The sequence below is a fragment of the Sesamum indicum genome, linkage group LG2, assembly GCF_026168435.1.
Source record: "Sesamum indicum cultivar Baizhima isolate 11 linkage group LG2, ASM2616843v1, whole genome shotgun sequence".
Taxonomy (NCBI): Eukaryota; Viridiplantae; Streptophyta; class Magnoliopsida; order Lamiales; family Pedaliaceae; genus Sesamum; species Sesamum indicum.
Window position 1 is genome coordinate 21,430,786 of NC_142658.1, and position 12,721 is coordinate 21,443,506.

At 34.9% G+C, this 12,721-nt stretch overlaps 2 protein-coding genes across 2 annotated transcripts; one reads left to right on the top strand and one right to left on the bottom strand.

The window, feature by feature from the left end:
- The first annotated feature begins 722 nt into the window (after positions 1–722).
- Positions 723–2,921, top strand: LOC105156460 (DNA glycosylase superfamily protein). Its single transcript, XM_088877789.1, has 5 exons — positions 723–1,157; positions 1,651–1,708; positions 1,803–1,886; positions 1,976–2,117; positions 2,428–2,921. Exons 1-5 carry the CDS (start codon positions 791–793, stop codon positions 2,704–2,706), a joined length of 930 nt encoding a protein of 309 aa, XP_088733915.1. The 5' UTR covers positions 723–790; the 3' UTR covers positions 2,707–2,921.
- Positions 2,922–4,908: 1,987 nt separating this feature from the next.
- LOC105156461 (phosphatidylinositol 4-kinase gamma 5) lies at positions 4,909–8,564 on the bottom strand. Its single transcript, XM_011072592.3, has 2 exons — positions 8,182–8,564; positions 4,909–7,485 (listed from the first exon to the last, which is right to left on the bottom strand). Exon 2 carries the CDS (start codon positions 7,173–7,175, stop codon positions 5,256–5,258), a length of 1,920 nt encoding a protein of 639 aa, XP_011070894.1. The 5' UTR covers positions 7,176–7,485; positions 8,182–8,564; the 3' UTR covers positions 4,909–5,255.
- Positions 8,565–12,721: the final 4,157 nt, after the last annotated feature.

A 12,721-nucleotide genomic window follows, 5' to 3' on the forward strand; every position in this document is an offset into this window, starting at 1 on the left:
ACACTTCAACTAAGACTTCTCATCCACAATATTTCTTCAAATTTTAATCATATTACATTTATTACACTATTACTATAAGTATTATTTATTATTCACATGAAATGTGTAAAAAATTCTTCATATTATTACAATACAAAAAATACAACATTTTAATCATGATTAATTATCATAATTAAAAATAAAATTACCTAAATAGTCATTGACCACGGTTATACAACGGTTTTCGGTCATTATAGTGTTTCAATTAAATTGATAATTAGACAACTATTTCAAGCCACATATATTTAGGTCGACGGGGACAGTCTACGACTAAATTTATTAATTATAAGTTGTTAAACCTCGCTAATCACCTGATCTAATATATAACAATTGTTGCAGCAGACCTAAACACACACACACACACAAAAAAAAAAAGGACTATTAACCAACTGCTGTGCAGCAGGTGTTTGAGTTTGGATGAATCAATATATATATATTGGTTCTAATACAACCTGAAGCAAGAAGCTTATTACATTGTGGTTACGAGAACAAGAATCTTTGTGCTGTTCGTGGAGCTGATAATGGTTGAAATTCAAGTGTCACTTTCCAAACAACTATTTTACAAGTCCAACATGCTTTTTATCAGTTTTTGCTTAAAAAACAAAGTACCAACATTATTATAATATGAGTTAAGAAATCCACATTCCTCCTACCAACTCTTTGACATAAGAGAATCTCATCCTATAAAACTTCACACATCTGTCCTGATTAAGGCAGAGTAGTGTACAGATACTTCTGAGCCTTCTCCAGTATGTCCAAACAATATGCCAAGAAACAGGCCCTGGAGAAGAGCAGAAACATAGTTTCCAGGGACAAAGACAAGTCCAACACTAACTTATTTTCCAAGCACCTGAAGAGAATTTACCCCATAGGCCTGCAAAGAACTTGCTCCGCTCTTTCGCTATCGTCTTTATCTTTATCGTTATCGCAGAATTCAACTGATTCTTCGTTAACGGATTCTTCGACCCCAATTGATCAGAAAATATCGTTAGCCCTCCGCCTGATCGCTCCTGCTGAACGAAGAGAGGCCCCTCTCCCGAAAATAGTCCAGCAACCTAGTCCGAATGTTCCTAGTGAGGAAGGAACAAGGAGGTGCAACTGGATTACAAAAAATAGTGGTAAGTTTTTGGTAAATTTGTCACACAAGAATGTCTGAATTTGGTTCTTTGCACATGTATCGACACTTTTTGTGCTTTTTTGGCCTGTATATATGATGTTCGTACCGCTTTCAAGTCAAATTTACAAGATTACTTCATAAGTTCAAATTTGTTCAACTTAGAACGAGCCCGTCTAAGTTGTTTGAGGAAGAGTGTTGTGAATGGAATTTATCATATAAATAACAAGAAAGCTTATTCTTAAAGGGGTGAAAATCATTGCTGAACTTTTCATTAGATGCCTCAGTGGGGTCATTTTATGTCCTAACCTTTATTTTGGACATTGCCTTTTTAATGTAGCTGGTACAACCACAGTGTTGTCACCTCGGCATCAATGATTATATTCTTGCAATAATATAAGGCGCTGCGCCTACACTTGACTAATCATAGTAACCAGAATCTTGTTCTAATGAAGTTCAGAGCTACTTTTAGGAAGCTAATCGAATTTAGTTTGCAGATAAGGTTTATGTACAGTTTCACGACGAGTGCTGGGGAGTTCCGGTTTATGATGACAAGTAAGTTGCCTTATCTTATCAGCACACAGTTCAAATTCATGTCCTAATTCATAACAAATGTATAAGAAGAAGTTTTGCAAATTACATCAAACAGTCAGTTGTTTGAGCTGCTAGCAATGTGTGGAATGCTTATGGATTTCAACTGGACTGAAATCCTGAAAAGAAGAGAACTGCTGAGGTTAGCTTTTCTGTTTCTTGATTTTCTCCTAACCGAACACTTATCAGCTGATTTTTCTTACTGAGATTTCGTTACGGACAATCAAACAGAGAAGCTTTTGCTGGTTTTGATCCCAACAACGTTAGCAAAATGGGTGAGAAAGAGATTCTTGACATAGCCTCCAACAAAGAACTAACCTTAGCAGAAAGCAGAGTTAGATGCATTGTGGACAATGCAAAGTGCATAATAAAGGCAAGTTTTCGCCTGCAACACATTGATAATTTGGATGAATTGGAAGCTATTACAACAAAGAATTAAGAAACAATTATAGTAATGCCTCAGATGTTGTCCCTCAATTTTGAAAAATTACACTGAATTCTTACAATCAGATATGACATTACAAAACACCCTAAAGACAGGAGCATCAAAATATGTATGTAAAAATAGGCTAAAAGGATATTATTGTACATTTGTACTATAAATTGAGGGGGTTTTGTAATATGTCCAAATCCTATGAGGTGTTCATGGAATTTTGTAGAACTAAGGAAGTACTAATGTATAGGTTGCAAGGGAATGTGGATCATTCAGCAGCTACATGTGGGAATATGTGAGCTACAAACCAGTGATCAACAAATTCCGATATCCAAGAAACGTTCCGTTGAGGAGTCCAAAGGCAGAGATCATAAGCAAGGACCTGGTGAGACGAGGGTTCCGGTTCGTGGGGCCCGTTATCGTGTACTCGTTCATGCAAGCAGCTGGGATGACGATCGATCATCTCGTCGATTGTTTCAGATATAATGAGTGCGTGAATCTTGCAGAAAGACCATGGAGACATGTCTGAATCTGGCAATATAACTTATATATAAGTTACATCATTATTATTATTCTTTTAACTTAAGTGTTTTAAGGATTATGTGGTGGGGGATTGCAAGAAACTGTTATTTGCCTAGGTAGATAGTAACATATTTAATTTATGAGATATAAGTTCAACTGTTCAAGTGATGTATCTACTGAAATGTTTATGCAATAAATTGGACTAGGCTCACTTTTGCTCCATCTTTGTACCAAACTGTCTGGCAACCTATGTTGGCCCAAATAGAGGGCATACTTGGCAAGGTGATTTGATAGTATTGTGATGACTTCTTACAGAACAACGAGGAGTGAAACAACAAGTGAATATGAACATGAACAGGACCCTAACCATATAGAAGTTGCAGGTTTCGGCCCAACCCTATCCAAGATTTCTTGAAAACCTACCTGTTCCAATTAACTTTTCAGTAGTCCAACTTTTCATTTGTTTTTTCTTTTCTATGTGTGTTTGCGCGATGAATTGGACCAAACAGATCAGTTGGGCCCTATATTTCTTGTTTACATAAACTTGTAAATCAGCAGATAATACTGAGTACCCGTACTCAAACCTAAGCCCATTACACTGATCTCGAACTTTGAATCATATTCATTGAAATAAATATTTTGATCGCCTGCTTGATACGAGATGATGGATGATAAGGGATATTACTGTCAGCATTGATTGGCTGAGTTGACAAAGACTAATCACTTCCAGTCAAATAGGCATGAATTCGATATGTGGAGGTAAGAGTTGTGTCCATGGATAATTTGTAAATAAAAAAAATTATATTTTTAATCTCACGTGATGTTGCATGTTGTACTTTTGATTTCATAATTTATAAATTTAGTATATTATTCTTATATGATATATATATATATATTTTTTGTTTCTAGGATAAATATAAAATTAAAATTGCGTTACATTTGATCCCACATGATATGAACAACTTTATATCCTATGGAACTAAAGTACCACAATTTTTATCCTGTCGGACCAAAAATTGCTATAATATTTATCTTATGAAACTAAATGTATTAAGCCCGCAAACCATGAGATAAAAAATACACACGTCGTATCGTTTGTAACCAAAAATGCAATTTTCCCTTGTAAATACCTTTATGGGTAACTTGCAGTCTGGGACATACACTACTCATGGTGTTGATCAAAATTGAAATCACTTAATTTTATTTTAACAAAAAAATATACAAATAAAGCACAACAATAATGAAAATTGGTATAAAACCCAATCCTTGACTCAACTCCATGTCATAACTTATATACAAAACAAGCACACAACACACTCTCTGGCCCTACAGGTGGTACCTTTTCTGCCCCCCACATCATTACAGCTTAAATTGCAATACATACAAATACAAGAAATGCCCACATGATAGCACCACATCAATAGCAAGTTGCATTAGAATACAAGAACAAGTGCCACTCCACTGATTAGGCTGCCACGTTTGAGCCCATCCAAACTACATTGATATCATCTCCCAACTTCACTACTAAACATTCTATACTCCCTTTTCCCGCAATTTGCAGTCAATTTTTTCTGCAGAATTGCCATTCAATCTATGGGAGAAGTCCTGTTTGCCAAACAATTGACAGCTGAGGATGGAGACTTCCACCAAACTTCATATGCTTATCCCCTTTTCTTAGCCAGCTTTAAGTTTTACGTTGAGTTCCGGCCCTGTTTGATCGACAAACAACAACTGAAAGAGAAGGATTTACCACCGAATTGGGAACTTTATGAACTTTTCCCCACTAATTAGCACTTTTTCAGGTCCCTACATGAGTTCTCAAGTAATCCTAATTATTGATGTATTGATCAAGAATCATGTCATGATGATAGCGGCGAGCATGGGGTCCAACCTAAAAAGTAAAAGATGAAGCTTCGTGAGCTTTGCGACCTTAACCTTTACAGACGAGATTATTTCATCCCTTGTGGCAACTAATCTTAGTATTATGTATGTGTCTGAATTTTGTGAAGTTGAAAGGCACAAAGAACCGCATGCCTCACAAAAAGTAAACAATGCATGTAAATGAATCAACCACAAAATAATGCCAGTTAAATTAACACGTTTTGGCATCTATAATCTCAGGACATCTGGTTTACTTTTAAATATCTAGGGAACTTGAATAAGTGCAGAATACAAAAGGAAGCCGGGTAGAGGTGTGGAAACTGGAAACTGGAAACAGAAACACGAAAACCATTCTGAGTTTTACCTCAAACACCAAAACACCACATACAGCTACGGATTTCACTATTTACAATACAGATACTCCTTTCCAAGAAGACGTTCTACAAATTATTTATCCAACAATATCGATGGCCTAAAGAAAAAATTAAAATTTCGAATGAAAGAAAAAAAAATTCAACCAATTCTACTCAGCCTTTTCATTCAGCTGCCTTCAAAGAATATTTACATCTAAGGTGGCTCTGGAAGAAAGCATAGAGAAATCTACGCTACATAGCTCGCTCAACAAGCCTGCAAGCTTATTTTCTTTTAGCATATATGGTAGTCATACCTCAACTCTCAAAACTTGCAAGAAGTCCCAAGCCTCTGTCTCTGCCTCTGACCAAGGGTTATCGACTTTCGCTTGGCAAATGCAGGGTTAAGTAGCTCCTGGAACTTCTCCAAAAACAGTCCCCACTGTACCTCGTTCATGTCGGCTAGCTTCACAAAGCTCGCACTAGGAGGGAGCTGCTCATTCGCGCTCCTGTGGCCAGATGATGAACTAGCAAGATATCCATGATCAGGCTTTGTTCCTGAAAACTTTGTGAACTTCTGATTCTTCTCACCTAAGCTAGTATTTTTCAGTGACATTGACAGCTTTGAGATAGATGGGCACTTTGCTAGGGCCGGAATGCTAATTAACCCCTTCTCTTCCTCTCCTTCACTTCCCTCTTCCTCGACACTTTCCTCTAGTTTGGAAAGTGGAGCACGGCCATTGACACTTCCAAATCCGAAATGGAAGGGCATTCCCATTCCAAAGTCTTCAGAAGTTAATTTTGGGGTGACCTCATACCCACCATCTTCGCAATCTATGTCAAATTGGAACTCATCAAAATCTGATTGTGACTTGGGTGATAACATTTCCTCAGCAACAAGTCTTCTTGCCTCAATGCATATAACCTCAAGCTCACTAGGTTCCTCCTCACCACTGCGGAACTCCCTACTCATCATCTCCCCAATCTCAGCAAGACAGAGCCCATATGAAGCTGCTTCCTTCAGGAAAATTGTACAAAGAGATAGCACGCGCAGACAAGCATCTCGAATCATGGGGAGCTCACTCCGCAGCATCTCTGAGTCACGAACAGGATCAAGATTTTCTATGTACTCAAGTTCATCATCAGAGAATGGGATTGAAGCCTGCGGCCAATGAATCCACTCAAAATATGGGTCCTCCAAACTCTCAGGCAAGCAGAGGCCATGATCAATGGGAATCAGTTCCACTTGTCCAAATTGCCCAGCTCCATCAAGCTTCCTAACTAAAAGATTACCTGCATGCCTATCTGTGTTCAGGATCCTAATGTCTAATATCCCAATGCGATGCACAGCAGAAACAGGGAAACTCGAGGTTCCGTGGTCACTAGCATCAAAATCATGCGGGATGAACTGTTGAAAGGAGGCAATCTTGCTAACGAGCTTCTTCGTCTGGGGCTTGTTTCCACTCACACCATCATTAACGTTGAAGATTGAGTGAGTAATCTTCACCAGTGCAGTAGGTGGGACATTTGCAAAATGATCATAGTCAAGAAGATAAGCAGCCACTTCTCTGAACCCAGTTTCCCCAACCCTCACAGATCGTTTCAGGCCAGGTTGTCCAAGAGCTTTACCAACAAAGCCCTTCGGATTGTTCGGTGCAAATGGTTCTTCATCCGTGGGCTTCACAATGGCAACACTTTCACCTCTAACATTCCTGAAATAATATGCTCCTCCAAGCCCGCTATGAACAGGTATTGGATCGACCCCATTCTTAACTGCCTTGACAATTTCCTTAACCAGTTGTTTTGACTTGGTGAAGCGAGTTGAATGTCCCAAAATCTCAATTGGCCCGCTCTGATCTCTCTGTTGGATGTCTCTACCAGTGGGTGACAAACAGGGAGTTGAAGAGCTTCTATGGAGGAAATTCCTTGTCAAAAGGAGAGGGGAATCATTCCGAATGGCAGTGAGGTCATTCTTAAGAACCATATCACCAAATGTCAAAGAACTCTCCTCAATGGGAAAATTTAGAGCAAGCTGCAACCTCCTCTTCACAGTATGCGCGCTGTCGCTCCTGTCCAGCTCCATCCCTAACACACAACCCGTCTCGGTCTGTACAAAAACACGTCTCCTACCGGTTGGCTTGCTTTCCATCCTATTCGTTCCACGATAATCCCCACCCCCAAGCGGACTCTTGAAAACTGCCACAGCCATCTCTGTCTGAACTGGGCTGTCCAACTTAGGAGACATAAAAAGAAGACAATAACCTACGGTGGTTCTCGTCACAGCCAGCAACCAAGATGGCAACAGGAGAGAGATTTCCCCTCACTCTCAGTTGAATGCCAAACTCAGATGCCGATTGTGATTGAACCAGTATATTTAGTCCAGTAAGGATCATCAATTCGCAAACCAATAGCTGAACTCCTAAACTCCAAAACCACTGAAAGCCCGAACTAATCAAGCACTGATAACTAAGAAGCCCAAGTAGAGAGAGAGAAACTATGAGATCAGTCCATCGAGAGAGCCATGTGATGATTCTTATCAAGCCTCAGACCACAATCTGCATCGTAAAGGGGCAAAGTAAAACAATAAATGTTACTAAATCATTTCCCTCTGAAAGACTCAAAACACCAAAAGAAATAAAAACAACTCAAAAGAAAGGGAAACAAAAAAAAAAAGGTACAGATTCCTCATGCCAAAACATATAAACAACTGATTTGCTCAAAATGGAGACGGCGTTCGACAATTCCCATACAACAAACTCACTCACTACCAAGAACCACGAGAACTACACGGATTAATTTAATAGATTACTTCAATTACCACCAGCAAAGAAAAGCCTGAACATCAGAAACAGTAAAGCAATTTACACCGAATGAAGTATTGAGCAAGTAAGTAGAGACCACCTACTATTTCAACACCATTCACAATAAACGTCAGGAAACAATAAATTCTTTGAAGAAAACGTAAATCAGCTAACACACGCAAACCCCACGTAATTCACCGGATCTGACTCAGCAAATTAATCAATTCCACATTCTATGCTTCACATTACTAACATTCAATACACTCGTTCCCGCATTTTAATACTGGAAATTTTATCCTGTTACTAAAAGTCAATTTAAGGTCGCGAAATAGCGACTTTTCAGAAGGAAAAAACATGTTGATAAAAATCAAATTTGTTCAAACACAGAATAACCAAAAGAAAAAGAAAATGAAATTAATCAAAACCCACATAAAGTTAAAATCAACTCACCAGATAACCAGATCTGAAGAATCCCCGCTTTCCTTCCCCTGTTTCAGTACACTGCTACAAGACCGTTGAGATAAACAACGTCGGCAAAGTCCAACACCCCAAGGGTTCAATAAAACACACAAGCAGAAGGTTAACGGGTAGGTTTCGATCCAAGTACTCTTTTCCGCCCAAAAACCCTCTCTTTGCTCTGTGCTCACTCTCTCTCTCTCTCTTGCTCCTCTGCTTTGCCTTTCTCTCTCTATATCTATATGTGGATGTATATATGCATATGCATGTATAATTATATTTCTTTTATTTTGCTCATTTCCCTTTTTTGCCAGTGCCTTTGCCTTTGCCTCTTCTTGGAATGTTCTGCTTTAACTCTGCAGTGACCAAGCTGCGCGTGAGATGCGGTTAGTTTAAGCCAACCCGAGTTATATAGCCTCCTCATGTGGAAGTGTCTAGAATTCGGGATCTCAGCCGTCTGATGGGGATTGTAGAATTGATCCTCACCGTCCCCCTGTTTGGTGAGGTGTAGATAAGGGATTGGGGAATGACGTGTCACGGTCAGCGAATCCCGGGGGCTTTTCTTTTTTTACAATTTCCGTGCACACAGTTCTCAATTTGACCGAGGAATTGTACAATTGTACATCCTTGCCCTTGTCGGATAATTATATCTACACATAATTCTCGGTCGATTTATATAACTTATTTTTATTTTTTTGTAAAAATTATATTCCCATAATTTTTGTAATATTATTAATATTTTTAAGAGTTTATGTAATTTTTTAAAAATAAAAATAGTTTATGTAAATGGTATTATGTAATATTTTTAAAAGCAGTGGTAGTTTATATAAACAGATCATATGTTAGAAGTTGTATATATGTAATTATCTTAATTTCAAGATATATTTTTTATTTTTAAAAAATAGTTAATATATATATCAATTATTCACCTACTCAATGTATTATGCATTTACGTGTAACATCTATGGGACATGAGATACAATTAGAAAACTGTTGGTACTAAGGAACAAACAAATTCATAGTTGTTAAGGTGATGTACACGTGGTTAATTTCATGCTACACTCGATATAATAAGATTCGACATTTTGAAATTTAGTATATAATGTACTAAAAGTGCGTGTATCAAGATATATCAATTGGTATTTGAGCATTTCGTATAAAAATTAAAAACTAAATACAATTATAAATATAATTTTTTAATTAGAATTATGATAATAATTTTATTTTTTACAATTTTATAATTGAAAGAAAAACACAAATGGACTTATGAGTCATTGTAATCTAAACATTAAACAACAATGTGTGAAAAAAAAAAATTAGGTTAAACCTCGCAATTTTGATTTGGTTTTATTTTTCTATTAGAATTTGCATGCTGGATTTTCTCTGTTAATGTGAAAATTATAGGGATAAATAATTTTTATAAATATTAATTTAAGTTATATATGATTTTTGGAGTTTGTCTTTTTATAACGGTAACTGAAGCCAAAATCATTTAAATTTTATTTTGTAAAAAGAATAATGACAATATGGGTTAATGTACGAGGTTTTGACAGGGTGCGTCGCGAGTGCAAGGGAGGAATATGTGGATCTTGTGGATTGTTGTAGTGGGACCCGCATGATGGGATAGGATGAAACTTTTGGTGGGGTGGGGCCGGAGTGTCTGATTATCTCAAGAAAGTGAAAAATGAATTCTATTGGTCAAGGGCCATTTGGACTTTGGACTCGAAGCGTTCTTGATCAAGACTTGACAATGGAGAAGAGATATGACTTGTTCCCACGATTGTTAATCAGACAATACAACAGGTTTAGTAGACCCTAAAAAATAACTTGAATTTTTACTATAAAATATTTTGTATAAAGATGTAAAATTTACCCATCTTAAACCACTTTTTGATGAAAAAATTTATTAAAAATAATCACATATCATGTACATATTAAATTTAAGGACAAAAATATCATTTTTATAAAAAAAAAAACGTCATTTCATGACATGCACGTGATACTTTTTCCTTAAATATAACATTTAGACGATATTCACCATTCCTATTGAATTTTTCACTGAAAAAAATGGCCTGAAATGGATAAGTATTAGATTCGTACGTCTATTTTAAATGATAAAGTTAAACAAAAAGAATTATATGAAAAAGTACAAAAATTTCAAAAAAAAAATACTATATTTAATTTAGATAATAAAAATATAATCTACCCTTACACATTTAGAAACATTATATATACATAAAGTATATATATTAAGTAAAACAAAAAAAATATAATACAATTACCAGATATGTCAACATTAGAACTTTTCTTAATAGCATAATCTTGAGATATCTATTTATTGTTTTACTATTTAAATATAGACATGGGGATATGTGTTGATGGTGGGTACATAAAAATATTAGATCCTCACATAACTTACTTTAAATGTCATTATCATGACAATGTAATTATTAAATTAAACTTTAGTGACAGTGGATTAATTTTTCTTGGGTTAGGTGATTCTTTTATTGGCAATGTGAGGGTAAAATGACATGCACATCCCTCAAGGGAACTATGCTTTGATCACACACACAACATGGATAAACTAGTCATTTCCCCTAAATTTATTGGTCAAAGATAGGTTTGGATGATCATACCAACTTATTACAACTAGAATAAACAATTAGGTTGTAAGACTTTGTCTATGTGTGATAATTACAATGCCAATAAAGTACATTGATAAACATATGAAGAACAGATCAAAAGTATATGATGTCCAATGGTAGAAGTGGAAGTTCAATAATTTTAGGGATTCTTTAGGGAACATGATCTTGTGCATCTTAATTAATGGAACATACATATATATATATATATATATTATGAATAATACGTACACTTGGTGAAGTAGTAATTGAGTGGAGAATATTTGGGGGATGAACTTATTAAGATATTTTTACAAATTATTTTTCAAATTTATAAAGTGAGAATTTTATTTAAAAATAAAATTTTAAAGTGTTTGGATTATCAAATTGGAGAAACCTATTATGACTAATTTAAAATAGTGGTCAAATATAATCTAAGATGGTGTTTCGAATCCGTCAATCCAAATGTAGTCTGAGGTTGTATTTAGATGAAATGATTTGAATTTGATGGGAGGATATATTTGAAGTAAAAATTTTAAATGAGTTTTTATTAACTGAACTTAAAATCCATTACACTACCACAAAATATAGTTCAAGAATTCAGAATTTTCTAGGACATTTATCCAAACAAATTTGATGAATTTGTTATTATGGATTTGAAAATCCTCTGATCCGATTCAATCCAAACACTATATAAAATATTTTATAAAATATTTGCAATCTAATAAAATGTTATAGAGTGTTTAATAAGTTTTTTGAAAAAATATCTTATGGGATATGTTGTTCCAATAAATAGAACAATGTACTTTTTTAGTGAGTTTATAGGAATTGCTACTCCAACAGCAAAATGAGTGTTTTTCAAAATCAAATCATATACTAACAAAATGGACACAATTAACAACCCATCGAGGATGGTCTTAATAATGGCCCTTCGATGTTAAAGTATGTAATTAGGAATAACATACTAAAGAGTATATAAAATAAAATGGGTATAAAAAAGTTTATACATGATAGCTGGAGATCCAATATTTATAAAAAAAATGCTTCATTTTGTTATTGACGTCGAGATAATTTTATGGTTACAGTAGATTCCTACATATTAGAATTTTTTAGACCTTAAAGGTCTAATCATGAATACCTTGACTCAACATTAACTTCCAGAGCTTCTTTAGAAATCCAAAATATTACCAAGGGGTGTCCTATAACGCCTTGATAAGATTATTTTCACCTGAGGTTATATCTAGATTTGATGGAAGGTTTCAGAAAATAATTTAAAGTCCATCATAGTTAACAAAAGTGGTTCAATAATATGTTTGAAATAATTTGAAGAATTTCAAATTCTTCTAATTTAAAATGAACCAAATGCATGCAAAGGATTTATTATTAGTGATATGAAATTCCAATTTTAAATTCATGAATGCAAATGTACCATTATAGAATTTAAAAATAATATATTATGAATCTAAAAGCTACTTAAGGAAAAGTAAGCAGTTTTTAACTTATTATTAATATCTTAGCAACTCATTCGTTCCAGTCATATTAATTACAAAATTATCGTTATTAACGCGTTACAAGCTCTACAATCATATTTTATTTTAACACTTCAAAAAAAAAAAAAAAACTTACAATAAAATTTAACATCTTACAAGTTTAAAAAACACTACCAAAAATTTGATTTTTTTTACATTATAAAATACTACGATTTAGAAATCACGATAAATTAATAAACTCTACCACAGTAAAAACAAACAAACAACAATGCTAAAGTCTAGGTTGTGACGACGATTAATCAATATTTGTTATGATTTTTAGTGATATCTAATATTTTCACTTTAATTATCGAAATAACGGTCAATAGGTGTTGTATAGTCAAAATTAATTAGTACAATCATAATTTTTTACTTTTCGACTAT